At 49.8% G+C, this 25132-nt stretch overlaps 1 protein-coding gene across 1 annotated transcript in view; it reads right to left on the bottom strand.

Annotated features, from left to right (window-relative positions):
• Nucleotides 1-25132, bottom strand: part of EMILIN1 (elastin microfibril interfacer 1) — a 223662-nt gene that overhangs the window by 33628 nt on the left and 164902 nt on the right. Inside the window, exon 5 of the mRNA XM_068279781.1 lies at nucleotides 18635-18760. Within this exon, the coding sequence (XP_068135882.1) occupies nucleotides 18635-18760 (126 nt within the window). The remainder of the gene's footprint in view (nucleotides 1-18634; nucleotides 18761-25132) is intronic.

Genomic DNA, 25132 nt, shown 5'->3' with positions numbered 1-25132 from the left:
AATGTGTCCACCTGCCACACCGCTCTATCTACAACTAATGTGTCCACTCGCCACACCGCTCTATCTACAACTAATGTGTCCACCCGCCACACCGCTCTACCTACCCCTGTATACACCCTGGTGGCCTCTATACCATCTCTGACCTCCCTCAGTCACTTCATACACAGTGCTGGCCTCTATACCATCTCTGACCTCCCTCAGTCACTTCATACACACTGCTGGCCTCTTTACCATCTCTGACCTCCCTCAGTCACTTCATACACACTGCTGGCCTCTTTACCATCTCTGACCTCCCTCAGTCACTTCATACACACTGCTGGCCTCTTTACCATCTCTGACCTCCCTCAGTCACTTCATACACACTGCTGGCCTCTTTACCATCTCTGACCTCCCTCAGTCACTTCATACACACTGCTGGCCTCTATACCATCTCTGACCTTCCTCAGTCACTTCATACACAGTGCTGGCCTCTATACCATCTCTGACCTCCCTCAGTCACTTCATACACACTGCTGGCCTCTTTACCATCTCTGACCTCCCTCAGTCACTTCATACACACTGCTGGCCTCTATACCATCTCTGACCTTCCTCAGTCACTTCATACACAGTGCTGGCCTCTATACCATCTCTGACCTCCCTCAGTCACTTCATACACACTGCTGGCCTCTTTACCATCTCTGACCTCCCTCAGTCACTTCATACACACTGCTGGCCTCTATACCATCTCTGACCTTCCTCAGTCACTTCATACACACTACTGGCCTCTTTACCATCTCTGACCTCCCTCAGTCACTTCATACACACTGCTGGCCTCTATACCATCTCTGACCTTCCTCAGTCACTTCATACACAGTGCTGGCCTCTATACCATCTCTGACCTCCCTCAGTCACTTCATACACACTGCTGGCCTCTATACCATCTCTGACCTTCTTCAGTCACTTCATACACACTGCTGGCCTCTATACCATCTCTGACCTCCCTCAGTCACTTCATACACACTGCTGGCCTCTATACCATCTCTGACCTTCCTCAGTCACTTCATACACACTGCTGGCCTCTATACCATCTCTGACCTCCCTCAGTCACTTCATACACACTGCTGGCCTCTATACCATCTCTGACCTCCCTCAGTCACTTCATACACACTGCTGGCCTCTATACCATCTCTGACCTCCCTCAGTCACTTCATACACCCTGCTGGCCTCTATACCATCTCTGACCTCCCTCAGTCACTTCATACACACTGCTGGCCTCTATACTATCTCTAACCTTCCTCAGTCACTTCATACACACTGCTGGCCTCTATATCATATCTGACCTCCCTCAGTCACTTCATACACACTGCTGGCCTCTATACCATCTCTGACCTTCCTCAGTCACTTCATACACACTGCTGGCCTCTATACCATCTCTGACCTCCCTCAGTCACTTCATACACACTGCTGGCCTCTATACCATCTCTGACCTTCCTCAGTTACTTCATACACACTGCTGGCCTCTATACCATCTCTGACCTCCCTCAGTCACTTCATACACACTGCTGGCCTCTATACCATCTCTGACCTCCCTCAGTCACTTCATACACACTGCTGGCCTCTATACCATCTCTGACCTTCCTCAGTTACTTCATACACACTGCTGGCCTCTATACCATCTCTGACCTCCCTCAGTCACTTCATACACCCTGCTGGCCTCTATACCATCTCTGACCTCCCTCAGTCACTTCATACACCCTGCTGGCCTCTTTACCATCTCTGACCTCCCTCAGTCACTTCATACACCCTGCTGGCCTCTATACCATCTCTGACCTCGCTCAGTCACTTCATACACAGTGCTGGCCTCTCTACCATCTCTGACCTCCCTCAGTCACTTCATACACACTGCTGGCCTCTATACCATCTCTGACCTCCCTCAGTCACTTCATACACAGTGCTGGCCTCTCTACCATCTCTGACCTCCCTCAGTCACTTCATACACAGTGCTGGCCTCTATACCATCTCTGACCTCCCTCAGTCACTTCATACACACTGCTGGCCTCTATACCATCTCTGACCTCCCTCAGTCACTTCATACACACTGCTGGCCTCTATACCATCTCTGACCTCCCTCAGTCACTTCATACACAGTGCTCGCCTCTATACCATCTCTGACCTCCCTCAGTCACTTCATACACCCTGCTGGCCTCTATACCATCTCTAACCTCCCTCAGTCACTTCATACACAGTGCTGGCCTCTCTACCATCTCTGACCTCCCTCAGTCACTTCATACACACTGCTGGCCTCTATACCATCTCTGACCTTCCTCAGTCACTTCATACACAGTGCTGGCCTCTATACCCTCTCTGACCTCCCTCAGTCACTTCATACACCCTGCTGGCCTCTATACCATCTCTGACCTCCCTCAGTCACTTCATTCACAGTGCTGGCCTCTATACCATCTCTGACCTCCCTCAGTCACTTCATACACACTGCTGGCCTCTATACCATCTCTGACCTCCCTCAGTCACTTCATACACACTGCTGACCTCTATACCATCTCTAACCTCCCTCAGTCACTTCATACACACTGCTGGCCTCTATACCATCTCTGACCTCCCTCAGTCACTTCATACACAGTGCTGGCCTCTATACCATCTCTGACCTCCCTCAGTCACTTCATACACAGTGCTGGCCTCTCTACCATCTCTGACCTCCCTCAGTCACTTCATACACACTGCTGGCCTCTATACCATCTCTGACCTCCCTCAGTCACTTCATACACCCTGCTGGCCTCTATACCCTCTCTGACCAGTGCTGGCCTCTATACCATCTCTGACCTCCCTCAGTCACTTCATACACACTGCTGGCCTCTATACTATCTCTAACCTTCTTCAGTCACTTCATACACAGTGCTGGCCTCTATACCATCTCTGACCTCCCTCAGTCACTTCATACACCCTGCTGGCCTCTATACCATCTCTGACCTTCCTCAGTCACTTCATACACAGTGCTGGCCTCTCTACCATCTCTGACCTCCCTCAGTCACTTCATACATCCTGCTGCCCTCTATACCATCTCTGACCTCCCTCAGTCACTTCATACACACTGCTGGCCTCTATACCATCTCTGACCTTCCTCAGTCACTTCATACACACTGCTGGCCTCTATACCATCTCTGACCTCCCTCAGTCACTTCATACACACTGCTGGCCTCTATACCATCTCTGACCTCCCTCAGTCACTTCATACACACTGCTGGCCTCTATACCATCTCTGACCTTCCTCAGTTACTTCATACACACTGCTGGCCTCTATACCATCTCTGACCTCCCTCAGTCACTTCATACACCCTGCTGGCCTCTATACCATCTCTGACCAGTGCTGGCCTCTATACCATCTCTGACCTCCCTCAGTCACTTCATACACCCTGCTGGCCTCTTTACCATCTCTGACCTCCCTCAGTCACTTCATACACCCTGCTGGCCTCTATACCATCTCTGACCAGTGCTGGCCTCTATACCATCTCTGACCTCCCTCAGTCACTTCATACACCCTGCTGGCCTCTTTACCATCTCTGACCTCCCTCAGTCACTTCATACACCCTGCTGGCCTCTATACCATCTCTGACCTCGCTCAGTCACTTCATACACCCTGCTGGCCTCTATACCATCTCTGACCTCGCTCAGTCACTTCATACACCCTGCTGGCCTCTATACCATCTCTGACCTCGCTCAGTCACTTCATACACACTGCTGGCCTCTATACCATCTCTGACCTCCCTCAGTCACTTCATACACCCTGGTGGCCTCTATACCATCTCTGACCTCACTCAGTCACTTCATACACAGTGCTGGCCTCTATACCATCTCTGACCTCCCTCAGTCACTTCATACACAGTGCTGGCCTCTATACCATCTCTGACCTCCCTCAGTCACTTCATACACACTGCTGGCCTCTATACCATCTCTGACCTTCCTCAGTCACTTCATACACAGTGCTGGCCTCTATACCATCTCTGACCTCCCTCAGTCACTTCATACACACTGCTGGCCTCTATACCATCTCTGACCTTCTTCAGTCACTTCATACACACTGCTGGCCTCTATACCATCTCTGACCTCCCTCAGTCACTTCATACACACTGCTGGCCTCTATACCATCTCTGACCTTCCTCAGTCACTTCATACACACTGCTGGCCTCTATACCATCTCTGACCTCCCTCAGTCACTTCATACACACTGCTGGCCTCTATACCATCTCTGACCTCCCTCAGTCACTTTATACACCCTGCTGGCCTCTATACCATCTCTGACCTCCCTCAGTCACTTCATACACACTGCTGGCCTCTATACTATCTCTAACCTTCCTCAGTCACTTCATACACCCTGCTGGCCTCTATATCATATCTGACCTCCCTCAGTCACTTCATACACACTGCTGGCCTCTATACCATCTCTGACCTTCCTCAGTCACTTCATACACACTGCTGGCCTCTATACCATCTCTGACCTCCCTCAGTCACTTCATACACACTGCTGGCCTCTATACCATCTCTGACCTTCCTCAGTTACTTCATACACACTGCTGGCCTCTATACCATCTCTGACCTCCCTCAGTCACTTCATACACACTGCTGGCCTCTATACCATCTCTGACCTCCCTCAGTCACTTCATACACACTGCTGGCCTCTATACCATCTCTGACCTTCCTCAGTTACTTCATACACACTGCTGGCCTCTATACCATCTCTGACCTCCCTCAGTCACTTCATACACCCTGCTGGCCTCTATACCATCTCTGACCTCCCTCAGTCACTTCATACACCCTGCTGGCCTCTTTACCATCTCTGACCTCCCTCAGTCACTTCATACACCCTGCTGGCCTCTCTACCATCTCTGACCTCCCTCAGTAACTTCATACACACTGCTGGCCTCTATACCATCTCTGACCTTCCTCAGTCACTTCATACACAGTGCTGGCCTCTATACCCTCTCTGACCTCCCTCAGTCACTTCATACACCCTGCTGGCCTCTATACCATCTCTGACCTCCCTCAGTCACTTCATTCACAGTGCTGGCCTCTATACCATCTCTGACCTCCCTCAGTCACTTCATACACACTGCTGGCCTCTATACCATCTCTGACCTCCCTCAGTCACTTCATACACACTGCTGACCTCTATACCATCTCTAACCTCCCTCAGTCACTTCATACACACTGCTGGCCTCTATACCATCTCTGACCTCCCTCAGTCACTTCATACACAGTGCTGGCCTCTATACCATCTCTGACCTCCCTCAGTCACTTCATACACAGTGCTGGCCTCTCTACCATCTCTGACCTCCCTCAGTCACTTCATACACACTGCTGGCCTCTATACCATCTCTGACCTCCCTCAGTCACTTCATACACCCTGCTGGCCTCTATACCCTCTCTGCCCAGTGCTGGCCTCTATACCATCTCTGACCTCCCTCAGTCACTTCATACACACTGCTGGCCTCTATACCATCTCTAACCTTCTTCAGTCACTTCATACACACTGCTGGCCTCTATACCATCTCTGACCTCCCTCAGTCACTTCATACACCCTGCTGGCCTCTATACCATCTCTGAACTTCCTCAGTCACTTCATACACAGTGCTGGCCTCTCTACCATCTCTGACCTCCCTCAGTCACTTCATACATCCTTCTGCCCTCTATACCATCTCTGACCTCCCTCAGTCACTTCATACACACTGCTGGCCTCTATACCATCTCTGACCTTCCTCAGTCACTTCATACACACTGCTGGCCTCTATACCATCTCTGACCTCCCTCAGTCACTTCATACACACTGCTGGCCTCTATACCATCTCTGACCTCCCTCAGTCACTTCATACACACTGCTGGCCTCTATACCATCTCTGACCTTCCTCAGTTACTTCATACACACTGCTGGCCTCTATACCATCTCTGACCTCCCTCAGTCACTTCATACACCCTGCTGGCCTCTATACCATCTCTGACCAGTGCTGGCCTCTATACCATCTCTGACCTCCCTCAGTCACTTCATACACCCTGCTGGCCTCTTTACCATCTCTGACCTCCCTCAGTCACTTCATACACCCTGCTGGCCTCTATACCATCTCTGACCAGTGCTGGCCTCTATACCATCTCTGACCTCCCTCAGTCACTTCATACACCCTGCTGGCCTCTTTACCATCTCTGACCTCCCTCAGTCACTTCATACACCCTGCTGGCCTCTATACCATCTCTGACCTCGCTCAGTCACTTCATACACCCTGCTGGCCTCTATACCATCTCTGACCTCGCTCAGTCACTTCATACACCCTGCTGGCCTCTATACCATCTCTGACCTCGCTCAGTCACTTCATACACACTGCTGGCCTCTATACCATCTCTGACCTCCCTCAGTCACTTCATACACACTGCTGGCCTCTATACCATCTCTAACCTCCCTCAGTCACTTCATACACAGTGCTGGCCTCTATACCATCTCTGACCTCCCTCAGTCACTTCATACACAGTGCTGGCCTCTATACCATCTCTGACCTCCCTCAGTCACTTTATACACAGTGCTGGCCTCTATACCATCTCTGACCTTCCTCAGTCACTTCATACACAGTGCTGGCCTCTATACCGTCTCTGACCTCCCTCAGTCACTTCATACATCCTGCTGGCCTCTATACCATCTCTGACCTTCCTCAGTCACTTCATACACAGTGCTGGCCTCTCTACCATCTCTGACCTCCCTCAGTCACTTCATACACAGTGCTGGCCTCTATACCATCTCTGACCTTCCTCAGTCACTTCATACACACTGCTGGCCTCTATACCATCTCTGACCAGTGCTGGCCTCTATACCATCTCTGACCTCCCTCAGTCACTTCATACACACTGCTGGCCTCTATACCATCTCTAACCTCCCTCAGTCACTTCATACACACTGCTGGCCTCTATACCATCTCTGACCTCCCTCAGTCACTTCATACACACTGCTGGCCTCTATACCATCTCTGACCTCCCTCAGTCACTTCATACACCCTGCTGGCCTCTATACCATCTCTGACCTTCCTCAGTCACTTCATACACAGTGCTGGCCTCTCTACCATCTCTGACCTCCCTCAGTCACTTCATACACAGTGCTGGCCTCTATACCATCTCTGACCTTCCTCAGTCACTTCATACACACTGCTGTCCTCTATACCATATCTGACCTCCCTCAGTCACTTCATACACAGTGCTGGCCTCTATACCATCTCTGACCTCCCTCAGTCACTTCATACACAGTGCTGGCCACTCTACCATCTCTGACCTCCCTCAGTCACTTCATACACACTGCTGGCCTCTATACCATCTCTGACCTCCCTCAGTCACTTCATACACACTGCTGGCCTCTACACCATCTCTGACCTCCCTCAGTCATTTCATACACAGTGCTGGCCTCTATACCATATCTGACCAGTGCTGGCCTCTATACCATCTCTGACCTCCCTCAGTCACTTCATACACACTGCTGGCCTCTATACCATCTCTGACCTCCCTCAGTCACTTCATACACAGTGCTGGCCTCTATACCATCTCTGACCTCCCTCAGTCACTTCATAAACACTGCTGGCCTCTATACCATCTCTAAACTTCCTCAGTCACTTCATACACACTGCTGGCCTCTATACCATCTCTGACCTCCCTCAGTAACTTCATATACACTGCTGGCCTCTATACCATCTCTGACCTTCCTCAGTCACTTCTTACACACTGCTGGCCTCTATACCATCTCTGACCTCCCTCAGTCACTTTATACACAGTGCTGGCCTCTATACCATCTCTGACCTCCCTCAGTCACTTCATACACAGTGCTGGCCTCTATACCATCTCTGACCTTCCTCAGTCACTTCATACACACTGATGGCCTCTATACCATCTCTGACCTCCCTCAGTCACTTCATACACCCTGCTGGCCTCTATACCATCTCTGACCTCGCTTAGTCACTTCATACACCCTGCTGGCCTCTATACCATCTCTGACCTCCCTCAGTCACTTCATACACAGTGCTGGCCTCTATACCATCTCTGACCTTCCTCAGTCACTTCATACACACTGCTGGCCTCTATACCATCTCTGACCTCCCTCAGTCACTTCATACACCCTGCTGGCCTCTATACCATCTCTGACCTTCCTCAGTCACTTCATACACACTGCTGGCCTCTATACCATCTCTGACCAGTGCTGGCCTCTATACCATCTCTAACCTCCCTCAGTCACTTCATACACACTGCTGGCCTCTATACCATCTCTGACCTCCCTCAGTCACTTCATACACACTGCTGGCCTCTATACCATCTCTAACCTCCCTCAGTCACTTCATACACACTGCTGGCCTCTATACCATCTCTGACCTCCCTCAGTCACTTCATACACAGTGCTGGCCTCTATACCATCTCTGACCTCCCTCAGTCACTTCATACACCCTGCTGGCCTCTATACCATCTCTGACCTTCCTCAGTCACTTCATACACAGTGCTGGCCTCTCTACCATCTCTGACCTCCCTCAGTCACTTCATACACAGTGCTGGCCTCTATACCATCTCTGACCTTCCTCAGTCACTTCATACACACTGCTGTCCTCTATACCATATCTGACCTCCCTCAGTCACTTCATACACAGTGCTGGCCTCTATACCATCTCTGACCTCCCTCAGTCACTTCATACACAGTGCTGGCCTCTCTACCATCTCTGACCTCCCTCAGTCACTTCATACACACTGCTGGCCTCTATACCATCTCTGACCTCCCTCAGTCACTTCATACACACTGCTGGCCTCTATACCATCTCTGACCTCCCTCAGTCATTTCATACACAGTGCTGGCCTCTATACCATATCTGACCAGTGCTGGCCTCTATACCATCTCTGACCGCCCTCAGTCACTTCATACACACTGCTGGCCTCTATACCATCTCTAACCTCCCTCAGTCACTTCATACTCTCTGCTGGCCTCTATACCATCTCTGACCTCCCTCAGTCACTTCATACACACTGCTGGCCTCCATACCATCTCTAACCTCCCTCAGTCACTTCATACACACTGCTGGCCTCTATACCATCTCTGACCTTCCTCAGTCACTTCATTCACAGTGCTGGCCTCTATACCATCTCTGACCTCCCTCAGTCACTTCATACACACTGCTGGCCTCTATACCATCTCTGACCTCCCTCAGTCACTTCATACACACTGCTGACCTCTATACCATCTCTAACCTCCCTCAGTCACTTCATACACACTGCTGGCCTCTATACCATCTCTGACCTCCCTCAGTCACTTCATACACAGTGCTGGCCTCTATACCATCTCTGACCTTCCTCAGTCACTTCATACACACTGCTGTCCTCTATACCATATCTGACCTCCCTCAGTCACTTCATACACACTGCTGGCCTCTATACCATCTCTGACCTCCCTCAGTCACTTCATACACCCTGCTGGCCTCTATTCCATCTCTGACCTCCCTCAGTCATTTCATACACAGTGCTGGCCTCTATACCATCTCTGACCTCCATCAGTCACTTCATACACACTGCAGGCCTCTATATCATCTCTGACCTCCCTCAGTCACTTCATTCACAGTGCTGGCCTCTATACCATCTCTGACCTCCCTCAGTCACTTCATACACACTGCTGGCCTCTATACCATCTCTGACCTCCCTCAGTCACTTCATACACACTGCTGACCTCTATACCATCTCTAACCTCCCTCAGACACTTCATACACACTGATGGCCTCTATACCATCTCTGACCTCCCTCAGTCACTTCATACACAGTGCTGGCCTCTATACCATCTCTGACCTTCCTCAGTCACTTCATACACACTGCTGTCCTCTATACCATATCTGACCTCCCTCAGTCACTTCATACACACTGCTGGCCTCTATACCATCTCTGACCTCCCTCAGTCACTTCATACACCCTGCTGGCCTCTATTCCATCTCTGACCTCCCTCAGTCACTTCATACACAGTGCTGGCCTCTATACCATCTCTGACCTCCATCAGTCACTTCATACACACTGCAGGCCTCTATATCATCTCTGACCTCCCTCAGTTACTTCATACACACTGCTGGCCTCTATACCATCTCTGACCTCCCTCAGTCACTTCATACACAGTGCTGGCCTCTATACCATCTCTGACGTCCCTCAGTCACTTCATACACAGTGCTGGCCTCTATACCATCTCTGACCTCCCTCAGTCACTTCATACACAGTGCTGGCCTCTCTACCATCTCTGACCTCCCTCAGTCACTTCATACACACTGCTGGCCTCTATACCATCTCTGACCTCCCTCAGTCACTTCATACACACTGCTGGCCTCTATACCATCTATGACCTCCCTCAGTCACTTCATACACCCTGCTGGCCTCTATTCCATCTCTGACCTCTCTCAGTCACTTCATACACAGTGCTGGCCTCTATACCATCTCTGACCTCCCTCGGTCACTTCATACATCCTGCTGGCCTCTATACCATCTCTGACCTCCCTCAGTCACTTCATACACAGTGCTGGCCTCTATACCATCTCTGACCTCCCTCAGTCACTTCATACACAGTGCTGGCCTCTATACCATCTCTGACCTCCCTCAGTCACTTCATAAACACTGCTGGCCTCTATACCATCTCTAAACTTCCTCAGTCACTTCATACACACTGCTGGCCTCTATACCATCTCTGACCTCCCTCAGTCACTTCATACACAGTGCTGGCCTCTATACCATCTCTGACCTTCCTCAGTCACTTCTTACACACTGCTGGCCTCTATACCATCTCTGACCTCCCTCAGTCACTTTATACACAGTGCTGGCCTCTATACCATCTCTGACCTCCCTCAGTCACTTCATACACAGTGCTGGCCTCTATACCATCTCTGACCTTCCTCAGTCACTTCATACACACTGATGGCCTCTATACCATCTCTGACCTCCCTCAGTCACTTCATACACCCTGCTGGCCTCTATACCATCTCTGACCTCGCTTAGTCACTTCATACACCCTGCTGGCCTCTATACCATCTCTGACCTCCCTCAGTCACTTCATACACAGTGCTGGCCTCTATACCATCTCTGACCTTCCTCAGTCACTTCATACACACTGCTGGCCTCTATACCATCTCTGACCTCCCTCAGTCACTTCATACACCCTGCTGGCCTCTATACCATCTCTGACCTTCCTCAGTCACTTCATACACACTGCTGGCCTCTATACCATCTCTGACCAGTGCTGGCCTCTATACCATCTCTAACCTCCCTCAGTCACTTCATACACACTGCTGGCCTCTATACCATCTCTGACCTCCCTCAGTCACTTCATACACACTGCTGGCCTCTATACCATCTCTAACCTCCCTCAGTCACTTCATACACACTGCTGGCCTCTATACCATCTCTGACCTCCCTCAGTCACTTCATACACAGTGCTGGCCTCTATACCATCTCTGACCTCCCTCAGTCACTTCATACACCCTGCTGGCCTCTATACCATCTCTGACCTTCCTCAGTCACTTCATACACAGTGCTGGCCTCTCTACCATCTCTGACCTCCCTCAGTCACTTCATACACAGTGCTGGCCTCTATACCATCTCTGACCTCCATCAGTCACTTCATACACACTGCAGGCCTCTATATCATCTCTGACCTCCCTCAGTTACTTCATACACACTGCTGGCCTCTATACCATCTCTGACCTCCCTCAGTCACTTCATACACAGTGCTGGCCTCTATACCATCTCTGACCTCCCTCAGTCACTTCATACACAGTGCTGGCCTCTATACCATCTCTGACCTCCCTCAGTCACTTCATACACAGTGCTGGCCTCTCTACCATCTCTGACCTCCCTCAGTCACTTCATACACACTGCTGGCCTCTATACCATCTCTGACCTCCCTCAGTCACTTCATACACACTGCTGGCCTCTATACCATCTCTGACCTCCCTCAGTCACTTCATACACCCTGCTGGCCTCTATTCCATCTCTGACCTCCCTCAGTCACTTCATACACAGTGCTGGCCTCTATACCATCTCTGACCTCCCTCGGTCACTTCATACATCCTGCTGGCCTCTATACCATCTCTGACCTCCCTCGGTCACTTCATACATCCTGCTGGCCTCTATACCATCTCTGACCTACCTCAGTCACTTCATACACAGTGCTGGCCTCTATACCATCTCTGACCTCCCTCAGTCACTTCATACACACTGCTGGCCTCTATACCATCTCTGACCTCCCTCAGTCACTTCATACATACTGCTGACCTTTATACCATCTCTGACCTCCCTCAGTCACTTCATACATCCTGCTGGCCTCTATACCATCTCTGACCTCCCTCAGTCACTTCATACACACTGCTGGCCTCTATACCATCTCTGACCTCCCTCAGTCACTTCATACACCCTGCTGGCCTCTATACCATCTCTGACCTCCCTCAGTCACTTCATACACACTGCTGGCCTCTATACCATCTCTGACCTCCCTCAGTCACTTCATACACCCTGCTGGCCTCTATACCAACTCTGACCTCCCTCAGTCACTTCATACATCCTGCTGGCCTCTATACCATCTCTGACCTCCCTCAGTCACTTCATACACCCTGCTGGCCTCTATACCATCTCTGACCTCCCTCAGTCACTTCATACACCCTGCTGGCCTCTATACCATCTCTGACCTCCCTCAGTCACTTCATACACCCTGCTGGCCTCTATACCATCTCTGACCTCCCTCAGTCACTTCATACACACTGCTGGCCTCTATACCATCTCTGACCTCCCTCAGTCACTTCATACATCCTGCTGGCCTCTATTCCATCTCTGACTTCCCTCAGTCACTTCATACACACTGCTGGCCTCTATACCATCTCTGACCTCCCTCAGTCAATTCATACACCCTGCTGGCCTCTATATCATCTCTGACCTCCCTCAGTCACTTCATACACCCTGCTGGCCTCTATACCATCTCTGACCTCCCTCAGTCACTTCATACACACTGCTGGCCTCTATACCGTCTCTGACCTCCCTCAGTCACTTCATACATCCTGCTGGCCTCTATACCATCTCTGACCTCCCTCAGTCACTTCATACACACTGCTGGCCTCTATACCATCTCTGACCTTCCTCAGTCACTTCATACACACTGCTGGCCTCTATACCGTCTCTGACCTCCCTCAGTCACTTCATACATCCTGCTGGCCTCTATACCATCTCTGACCTCCCTCAGTCACTTCATACACACTGCTGGCCTCTATATCATATCTGACCTCCCTCAGTCACTTCATACACACTGCTGGCCTCTATATCATATCTGACCTCCCTCAGTCACTCCATACATCCTGCTGGCCTCTATACCATCTCTGACCTCCCTCAGTCACTTCATACACACTGCTGGCCTCTATACCATCTCTGACCTCCCTCAGTCACTTCATACACACTGCTAGCCTCTATACCATCTCTGACCTCCCTCAGTCACTTCATACACACTGCTGGCCTCTATACCGTCTCTGACCTCCCTCAGTCACTTCATACATCCTGCTGGCCTCTATACCATCTCTGACCTCCCTCAGTCACTTCATACACACTGCTGGCCTCTATACCATCTCTGACCTCCCTCAGTCACTTCATACACACTGCTGGCCTCTATACCGTCTCTGACCTCCCTCAGTCACTTCATACACAGTGCTGGCCTCTATACCCTCTCTGACCTCCCTCAGTCACTTCATACACTCTGCTGGCCTCTATACCATCTCTGACCTCCCTCAGTCACTTCATACACACTGCTGGCCTCTATACCGTCTCTGACCTCCCTCAGTCACTTCATACATCCTGCTGGCCTCTATACCATCTCTGACCTCCCTCAGTCACTTCATACACCTTGCTGGCCTCTATACCATCTCTGACCTCCCTCAGTCACTTTATACACCCTGCTGGCCTCTATACCATCTCTGACCTCCCTCAGTCACTTCATACACCCTGCTGGCCTCTATACCATCTCTGACCTCCCTCAGTCACTTCATACACACTGCTGGCCTCTATACCATCTCTGACCTCCCTCAGTCACTTCATACATCCTGCTGGCCTCTATTCCATCTCTGACTTCCCTCAGTCACTTCATACACACTGCTGGCCTCTATACCATCTCTGACCTCCCTCAGTCAATTCATACACCCTGCTGGCCTCTATATCATCTCTGACCTCCCTCAGTCACTTCATACACCCTGCTGTCCTATATACCATCTCTGACCTCCCTCAGTCACTTCATACACACTGCTGGCCTCTATACCGTCTCTGACCTCCCTCAGTCACTTCATACATCCTGCTGGCCTCTATACCATCTCTGACCTCCCTCAGTCACTTCATACACACTGCTGGCCTCTATACCATCTCTGACCTCCCTCAGTCACTTCATACACACTGCTGGCCTCTATACCGTCTCTGACCTCCCTCAGTCACTTCATACATCCTGCTGGCCTCTATACCATCTCTGACCTCGCTCAGTCACTTCATACACAGTGCTGGCCTCTCTACCATCTCTGACCTCCCTCAGTCACTTCATACACACTGCTGGCCTCTATACCATCTCTGACCTCCCTCAGTCACTTCATACATCCTGCTGGCCTCTATACCATCTCTGACCTCCCTCAGTCACTTCATACACACTGCTGGCCTCTATACCGTCTCTGACCTCCCTCAGTCACTTCATACATCCTGCTGGCCTCTATACCATCTCTGACCTCCCTCAGTCACTTCATACATCCTGCTGGCCTCTATACCATCTCTGACCTCCCTCAGTCACTTCATACATCCTGCTGGCCTCTATACCATCTCTGACCTCGCTCAGTCACTTCATACACAGTGCTGGCCTCTATTCCATCTCTGACCTCCCTCAGTCACTTCATACACAGTGCTGGCCTCTCTACCATCTCTGACCTCCCTCAGTCACTTCATACACACTGCTGGCCTCTATACCATCTCTGACCTCCCTCAGTCACTTCATACACAGTGCTGGCCTCTATACCGTCTCTGACCTCCCTCAGTCACTTCATACATCCTGCTGGCCTCTATACCATCTCTGACCTCCCTCAGTCACTTCATACACAGTGCTGGCCTCTATACCATCTCTGACCTTCCTCAGTCACTTCATACACACTGCTGGCCTCTATACCATCTCTGACCTCCCTCAGTCACTTCATACATCCTGCTGGCCTCTATACCGTCTCTGACCTCCCTCAGTCACTTCATACATCCTGCTGGCCTCTATACCATCTCTGACCTCCCTCAGTCACTTCATACACACTGCTGGCCTCTATACCATCTCTGACCAGTGCTGGCCTCTATACCATCTCTGACCTCCCTCAGTCACTTCATACATCCTGCTGGCCTCTATACCATCTCTGACCTCCCTCAGTCACTTCATACACACTGCTGGCCTCTATACCATCTCTGACCAGTGCTGGCCTCTATACCATCTCTGACCTCCCTCAGTCACTTCATACATCCTGCTGGCCTCTATACCATCTCTGACCTTCCTCAGTCACTTCATACACACTGCTGGCCTCTATACCATCTCTGACCTCCCTCAGTCACTTCATACACACTGCTGGCCTCTATACCATCTCTGACCAGTGCTGGCCTCTATACCATCTCTGACCTCCCTCAGTCACTTCATACATCCTGCTGGCCTCTATACCATCTCTGACCTCCCTCAGTCACTTCATACACACTGCTGGCCTCTATACCGTCTCTGACCTCCCTCAGTCACTTCATACACAGTGCTGGCCTCTATACCCTCTCTGACCTCCCTCAGTCACTTCATACACTCTGCTGGCCTCTATACCATCTCTGACCTCCCTCAGTCACTTCATACACACTGCTGGCCTCTATACCGTCTCTGACCTCCCTCAGTCACTTCATACATCCTGCTGGCCTCTATACCATCTCTGACCTCCCTCAGTCACTTCATACACCTTGCTGGCCTCTATACCATCTCTGACCTCCCTCAGTCACTTTATACACCCTGCTGGCCTCTATACCATCTCTGACCTCCCTCAGTCACTTCATACACCCTGCTGGCCTCTATACCATCTCTGACCTCCCTCAGTCACTTCATACACACTGCTGGCCTCTATACCATCTCTGACCTCCCTCAGTCACTTCATACATCCTGCTGGCCTCTATTCCATCTCTGACTTCCCTCAGTCACTTCATACACACTGCTGGCCTCTATACCATCTCTGACCTCCCTCAGTCAATTCATACACCCTGCTGGACTCTATATCATCTCTGACCTCCCTCAGTCACTTCATACACCCTGCTGTCCTATATACCATCTCTGACCTCCCTCAGTCACTTCATACACACTGCTGGCCTCTATACCGTCTCTGACCTCCCTCAGTCACTTCATACATCCTGCTGGCCTCTATACCATCTCTGACCTCCCTCAGTCACTTCATACACACTGCTGGCCTCTATACCATCTCTGACCTCCCTCAGTCACTTCATACACACTGCTGGCCTCTATACCGTCTCTGACCTCCCTCAGTCACTTCATACATCCTGCTGGCCTCTATACCATCTCTGACCTCGCTCAGTCACTTCATACACAGTGCTGGCCTCTCTACCATCTCTGACCTCCCTCAGTCACTTCATACACACTGCTGGCCTCTATACCATCTCTGACCTCCCTCAGTCACTTCATACATCCTGCTGGCCTCTATACCATCTCTGACCTCCCTCAGTCACTTCATACACACTGCTGGCCTCTATACCGTCTCTGACCTCCCTCAGTCACTTCATACATCCTGCTGGCCTCTATACCATCTCTGACCTCCCTCAGTCACTTCATACATCCTGCTGGCCTCTATACCATCTCTGACCTCCCTCAGTCACTTCATACATCCTGCTGGCCTCTATACCATCTCTGACCTCGCTCAGTCACTTCATACACAGTGCTGGCCTCTATTCCATCTCTGACCTCCCTCAGTCACTTCATACACAGTGCTGGCCTCTCTACCATCTCTGACCTCCCTCAGTCACTTCATACACACTGCTGGCCTCTATACCATCTCTGACCTCCCTCAGTCACTTCATACACAGTGCTGGCCTCTATACCGTCTCTGACCTCCCTCAGTCACTTCATACATCCTGCTGGCCTCTATACCATCTCTGACCTCCCTCAGTCACTTCATACACAGTGCTGGCCTCTATACCATCTCTGACCTTCCTCAGTCACTTCATACACACTGCTGGCCTCTATACCATCTCTGACCTCCCTCAGTCACTTCATACATCCTGCTGGCCTCTATACCGTCTCTGACCTCCCTCAGTCACTTCATACATCCTGCTGGCCTCTATACCATCTCTGACCTCCCTCAGTCACTTCATACACACTGCTGGCCTCTATACCATCTCTGACCAGTGCTGGCCTCTATACCATCTCTGACCTCCCTCAGTCACTTCATACATCCTGCTGGCCTCTATACCATCTCTGACCTCCCTCAGTCACTTCATACACACTGCTGGCCTCTATACCATCTCTGACCAGTGCTGGCCTCTATACCATCTCTGACCTCCCTCAGTCACTTCATACATCCTGCTGGCCTCTATACCATCTCTGACCTTCCTCAGTCACTTCATACACACTGCTGGCCTCTATACCATCTCTGACCTCCCTCAGTCACTTCATACACACTGCTGGCCTCTATACCATCTCTGACCAGTGCTGGCCTCTATACCATCTCTGACCTCCCTCAGTCACTTCATACATCCTGCTGGCCTCTATTCCATCTCTGACTTCCCTCAGTCACTTCATACACACTGCTGGCCTCTATACCATCTCTGACCTCCCTCAGTCACTTCATATACACTGCTGGCCTCTATACCGTCTCTGACCTCCCTCAGTCACTTCATACATCCTGCTGGCCTCTATACCATCTCTGACCTCCCTCAGTCACTTCATACACACTGCTGGCCTCTATACCATCTCTGACCTCCCTCAGTCACTTCATACATCCTGCTGGCCTCTATACCATCTCTGACCTCCCTCAGTCACTTCATACACAGTGCTGGCCTCTATACCATCTCTGACCTCCCTCAGTCACTTCATACACACTGCTGGCCTCTATACCATCTCTGACCTCCCTCAGTCACTTCATACACACTGCTGGCCTCTATACCGTCTCTGACCTCCCTCAGTCACTTCATACATCCTGCTGGCCTCTATACCATCTCTGACCTCCCTCAGTCACTTCATACACACTGCTGGCCTCTATACCATCTCTGACCTCCCTCAGTCACTTCATACACACTGCTGGCCTCTATACCGTCTCTGACCTCCCTCAGTCACTTCATACATCCTGCTGGCCTCTATACCATCTCTGACCTCCCTCAGTCACTTCATACACACTGCTGGCCTGCATATAGTCTCTGGCCCAGAGCTAGATATTGCCTGCATGCTTGTTCCAGGTGTCAGCACTGTCATCTTGCATAGTGGGCAGGCAGATGTAGTGTATTGATGATAAATATAAGGCAATATTGGAGGAAGGTGACTGTTACACACACAGCACACCTGCACTCTACATATATGTAAACATTTGTGTGTCCAGCTCACCTGGAGGTCCAATGGGCCCTTGTATTCCACGGGCCCCGTCTTTTCCAGGAACCCCAGGGGGTCCCCGAGGACCAGGCAGTCCTGTTTTTCCGATGGGACCAGGAGGACCCGGCAGGCCTGGAGGTCCTGTAAATACAAAGAGGTTAGATTAGTGATCTCCCAGTCTACAGACAAAGGTTGAAAATTGCTGACATCTGAGTCAGACCAACATTTCACTGTTAGGGCTGGTTCAGACGGACGTTTGCAGAGCGTTTACAGCCAGCGTTCAGGGCTTGGTGTTAAACGCTCCCATTCAAGTGAATGGGAGCGTTTGTACCAAGCTTTCAAGCGCGTTTACACAAACGCGGCGTTTGGGTCCCGATTTTCCCTGGCATTCAAGGAGCCCCTGGAAGCTACATGTAGCTTCCAGGGGAGGTTAACCGCGACGGCTAATGTCCCCCTAGGGGAAGAAAAAACGCGACCGCATCCAAACGCACATGAACGCTGCTGAACGCGACGCCAACGAACGCAATGCCTCCAAACGTCCATCTGAACCAGCCCTTACTTGCGCAGAAAAAGTGGGATCAGCGCATCACCAGGCCGCCTCTGAATGGCTCCAGCTCAGAGATGCGCTGAGCCCCCCCAGGAACTACAAACGCACCTTGAACCCAAACAGAGGCTCTGCATATACACCAAAGGAACACTAACAAGTGGGAGCAGCTGACCAGAATTACATCAAACATAGCAAAGAAATGAACAGCGCTACTTAAAAACAGATGAATGCTTACCTGCAAAAAAGTGCAGACTCCACTCATGGGATACAAATACACACTGAGCACACATACAACCTGTCTACCACTTGGAGGATGTTAGTTTCCACTAACAGCTTGCATGCAATTTGTTAGGTACTCGTCCCTCCCAATTTTACTGGTAGCGCGCCCAGGCTATGCATATGCATAGGTAGGATTTAGTTAGTGTTAGGTCCCCTCCCATGGAGGAACGACTTCTTCGACAGTGGGAGGGACGAGTACCTAACAAATTGCATGCAAGCTGTTAGTGGAAACTAACATCCTCCAAGTGGTAGACAGGTTGTATGTGTGCTCATTGTGTATTTGTATCCCATGAGTGGGGTCTGCACTTTTTTGCAGGTAAGCATTCATCTGTTTTTAAGTAGCACATTTCACTGTTACTTGCAGTTCAGGAAGAAACAAAGACTTTCAGGACGACCACTCCCTGGTAATAAGTGTGCCCATCAGAGAGGTTTTGTGCCAGCACCATAGAATTAAAAGATCCGGCTTTGCCCGTGTATGTCGTTGGTTGTTGTCGGCTCTGCCCACTTTTTTTAACCTTGACACGCAGTCACTTAATGACCACGTTCGTGAGCTTTGGGGACCTTGCTTTAAGAATTTAGCATTTTCCCATTGAAATTTAACAAATCTGGCTGTTTGTGGTGTGATGAACACTAAAGAAAGTTGTGCGTAATCGCCAACGATTTCCGTATTGTCGAGCAGAATGTCAGTTTTGTTTTGTCTCTTCTCCTAAGAGCTCTCCCCTCTCTTCTGAATGAAAGCAAACCCCTCACCCACCTTCCTCCATGTCCTGCATTAGGTACAGAGAGGAATGTCACACGTGGCTGGACCTCCTGAGGAGACCATCTGCTGCCTACAGCTCACCCCCCAAAACCAGGTAGAACCGGCATAGATAAGAGATTTCCTCCGAAATCTTAGAACCAAACAAACAGAACTTTAATGTATTTGTCATTCAAAATAGGCTTGTCACAGAGAGACAAAAAATACATTTTCTGATACCCATAAACCAGTTCTATCATCCACCCGGATTACAATTTTCTAACTGTTGGGGGTCAGTCAGGAAACTGCTTTATTAAGCCTGCGCAAACCGAATGCGATAGACTAGGCATGTGTACTCATTTGATACAGGGTCGCAGGCCGCTTGTGAATATAGCCTCGGATTTGCGATACGCCAATCTGGGGCGGAGTCACACAGATGATTAATAAATGTTACATTTTCTGCTCTGAGTCCCATGGGCTGCGACCTTGCTGACCTGGAGGTAACTCCGCCTTAACCACGCCTAGTTTGCAGGTAATCCAGCCCCAATTCTAAGATTGTATAAATCTGGGGCCAGCATTGCCCGCCTCGTCTTTCACCATTTCATCTGCTAAGGAAGAGCTTCGAGCATGTGTTCCACAGAAGGACCGAACGCATGCATTGTTCCAAGGACTCTTACCATTAATGCCTAATTTAAACCGGACTCTTTTTCTTTATTCTCCAAATGGACTGCTCAGCCCTAACTAAAGTAAGAACTTTCTAATTGTATCCCTTTTATTTCTAGCTATGTGTCTATGTGTTAATCTGTATAAATGTATGTAATGCAACTTTATTATTAAAACGTTTTAAAATCGTTATGGTAACGACCTGCTCTGAATATACACAATCGTACCCATTCTCCTGAAACCGCTACCCTGTATTTAATAGAAGTGTACCTTTATAACCCGTATGCGCACACCCGGCTCAGATATTCAGATCTGACCCAGATTCCTGCATACTGCAAAGGGTTAACAGAGCGTTCTCAAAGTAGTAGCAGAATTACAGTAGCGGGCTGTGTAACCCGCTTGGTGGCAGATCTTTAAATTGTATGTGTGTGGTGAATCCTTTGGCGTCCGAACGCCCCCTCCGCGAGTCAGTTCATCAACCTGCGAAGTCGGTTACACTTCGTGATGAGCAAAATGACAGTGTGAGAGGATTTCTGACTCCGATCGATTGACCCGATCGCAGACCGGCCCTTGCGGTTTGTGACATGTGGCTCCGCCCCTTTCCAGAATTTGAATCCCTAATTACCTAATGACCGACTACCAGGTTTGAGGCTTGTGCCATTAACAGTGTAAGAATGGCAGAAATGTAAAAATTCCCCTTGAAAATGAATAGGTGAATTTTGATGGGCTGTTGGAGGCTCCACCCACCTTTCTGAGTATTAATCCCAGTCACCCAGTGACCAACTGTGTCAAGTTTACGAGCCCTTCCATTAACAGTGTAAGAATGGCTGCAGTATATATTTTCCCATTGAAAATGGATGGCTGAAATTGGATTGGCTGTTTTATGCTCCGCCCACTTTACCTGGATTTTTCACCTCAGTAACCAAGTGACCAACTGTGCCAAGTTTGGGGACTCTGGCTTTATTGCTGTGAGCATGGCAGCCTTTTACATTCTTTTCATTGACATGAATGGGTGGAATCTGCTGTTTGTAGCTCCGCCCAGGTGTGCAGGAGGACGCAAGACCCCCAGAACATGTCATCCCAGGTAGTAAGGCATCTGTATACCAAGTTTCGTACCTATAGATAGGTAGATAGAAAGATAGATAGATTTATATTTCTACTAGTACAAAGGCCCGCAGTCTGATAATGTGCGCTAGGCCTCAGGCATACCCACCCTGCCCCTGTAACACGCGCACTTCTGCAACCCATGTGCACATGCCCCCCCCCCCCTCCGCTGTCCAACGTCTGTACGCGTGCCACGCATGCACACCAGGCATTGCATCCGGCCACACGGACGCAGGAAAGGGAGGCTATTATATAGGATATAGATTTATAAAACCGTGTTTGTGATTTCAACAAAAGTTGGTATAAAGATCCCTTACTACCTGGGAAGATATATATTCGGGGAGTCTCCTCCCCCCGCACACCACTGAGCTGAACCACAGATAGCCAATCAGATTTCACCCATTTACGGTAATGGGAAAATTACTGAGGTGAAAAAATTCAAGTGGGTGGATCATAAAACAGCCAATCAAATTTCAGCCTCTCATTTTAAATGGAAAAATGTAAACTGCAGCCAGGCATAGAAGGTTTCTTAAAGAGACTCTGTAACATTCAAAAGATCCCCTGGGGGGTACTCACCTCGGGTGGGGGAAGCCTCCGGATCCTAATGAGGCTTCCCACGCCGTCCTCTGTCCCACGGGGGTCTCTCCGCAGCCCTCCGAACAGCCGGCGACTGTGCCGACTGTCATTTCAATATTTACCTTTGCTGGCTCCAGCGGGGGCGCTGTGGCGGCTTTCCATTCCGAACTACACGGAAATACCCGATCTCATTCGGGTCCGCTCTACTGCGCAGGCGCAGGAAACTTGCGCCTGCGCAGTAGAGCGGACCCGACGGCGATCGGGTATTTCCGTGTAGTTCGGAGCCGACAGCCGTCAGAGCGCCTGCGCAGGAGCCAGGAAGGTAAATATTGACGTCACCGGTGCCCGGACTCCACGGAGGGCTGCAGCGAGACCCCTGACGGATGGAGGACGGCATGGGAAGCCTCATTAGGATCCGGAGGCTTCCCCCACCCGAGGTGAGTACCCCCCAGGGGATCTTTTTATGTTACAGTTCCTCTTTAAAGAGAGTCTGAAGCGAGAATAAATCTCACTTCAGCTCTTATATATAGCAGGGGCATGTGTGCCCCTGCTAAAACGCCGCTATCCCGCGGCTTAACGGGGGTCCCTTCACCCCCAAATCCCCTCCGTACAGCGGGGGAGCGCTTCCGCATTGGGGCAGGGCTAACCACCGCAGCCCTGCCCCACGCGCGTCTATCAGACGCGTATCTCCGCCTCTCCCCCGCCCCTCTCAGTCTTCCTTCACTGAGAGGGGTGGGGGAGAGGCGGCGATGCGCGTCTGATAGACGCGACTGGAGGCAGGGCTGCGGCCGTTAGCTCTGCCTCCAGGAGGAGCAAAATCTACGACCAAGCTGGTCGTAGATTTTGCAGGGGTGGGTTTGGGGGTGAAGGGACCCCCGTTTAGCCGCGGGATAGCGGCGGTTTAGCAGGGGCACACGTGCCCCTGCTATATATAAGTTCTGAAGCGAGATTTATTCTCGCTTCAGAGTCTCTTTAAACTTGGCAAAATTGTGACTGAGTGACTGGGAATATTATCCAGAAAAAGTGGGTGGAGCCTACAACAGCCAATCAAAATTCACCTATTGCTTTTCAAGGGGAATTTTTACATTGCTTTCATTCTTACAGTGTTGATATTAGAGGCCTCAAACCTGCTACAGTTGGTCATTGGGTGACTGGCGGTCAGATTCAGAAAAGGGGCAGAGCCACAAACAGCTAATCACATATTTTTGCTTGATTTGAATGGTAAAATGTAAACCTGCTTCCATTCTCCCATTATTGATGCCAAGGACAAACTTGGTCATTGAGTGGCTGTGTGTCAAGGTTACAAAACGTGGGTGGGGCCAAAAACACCAAATACATACCCGGGCAACGCTGGATCATCAGCTAGTCGTATTAGTGTTTGGGTAATACAGAGGTCTTTATATATTTTCATATAGTCTCCTGAATAAGGTAGTTTCTTGTCTCTGTCTATTTCTTATAGAAAAAAAGATTTTCAGGACCACTCCCTTGTAATAAGTGTGTCCATCAGAGAAGTTTTGTGCCAGCCCCATGGCTGGATAGAGTACGGGCTAAGGGCACCGGCTTTGACATGGGAGACCAGGGTTGGAATCCTGGCTAGGTCACGTACCCATTCAGTAAGGAGTTCAAGGCAAGACTCCCTAACACTGCAGGATGGCCTCTTGAGCGCGTCCCAGTGGCTGCAGCTCTTGAGCGCTTTGAGTCCGACAGGCTAAAAGCGCTATACAATTGTTCAGATTATTATTATATTATTATTATTAAGTAAAAGACTCAGCGTTGCCCAGGTATGTAGTTGGTTGTTGTTGGCGCCGCCTACTTTTCTATCCTTGACACACAGTCACTCAATGACCACGTTTGTGAGCTTTGGGGACCTTGACATCAATAATGTGAAAATGGAAGCATTTTAAAATTTCCACCCCATACATACATATATATATATATATATATATATATATATATATATATACATATACATATATATATATATATATTTTTTTTTTTATTATTATTATTATTTGGACCCCAGTCACCCAATGACCACCTGTAGCAGGTTTGAAGCCTCTGATATTAACAGTGTAAGAAGGGCAGCAGTTTCAATATTCCCGTTGAAAAGCAATAGGAGAATTTTGATTGGCTTTTGTAGGTTCCACCTACTTTCCTGAATATTAATCTCAGTCACCCAGTGACCAACTGTGGCAAGTTTGACAACCCTGCCATTATCAGTGTAAGAATGGCTGCAGTTTATATTTTCCTATTTAAAATGAATGGCTGAAATTTGATTGGCTGTTTTAGGCTCCTCCCACTTGAGTTTTTCACCTCGATCACTAAGCTAGTTGTATTAGTGTTTGGGTAATACATTGGTCTTTATTTATTTACATATGGTCTCCTGCATTAGTCCATGTCTTGCCTCTATCTATTCCTTGTAGAGGGGACACACTGTGTGCCAGGAGAGATCTGACAAATGGGTACAAGCTTCCTCCAAACTCTCTGCACAGCGCAGGAAGGATTACTCTCAGAATGAAGACAAAACTACACCTCTACATTCTACCATTCTTCACCAGAAATCACTTTATGTGGCCAGCATGAGGTCCTCATCCTGATACTGGACCAT

The sequence above is a fragment of the Hyperolius riggenbachi genome, chromosome 4, assembly GCF_040937935.1.
Source record: "Hyperolius riggenbachi isolate aHypRig1 chromosome 4, aHypRig1.pri, whole genome shotgun sequence".
Classification (NCBI taxonomy): domain Eukaryota; kingdom Metazoa; phylum Chordata; class Amphibia; order Anura; family Hyperoliidae; genus Hyperolius; species Hyperolius riggenbachi.
Note: the sequence above shows the minus strand (reverse complement) of the source record. Positions and strands in the feature narration are given on the sequence as shown.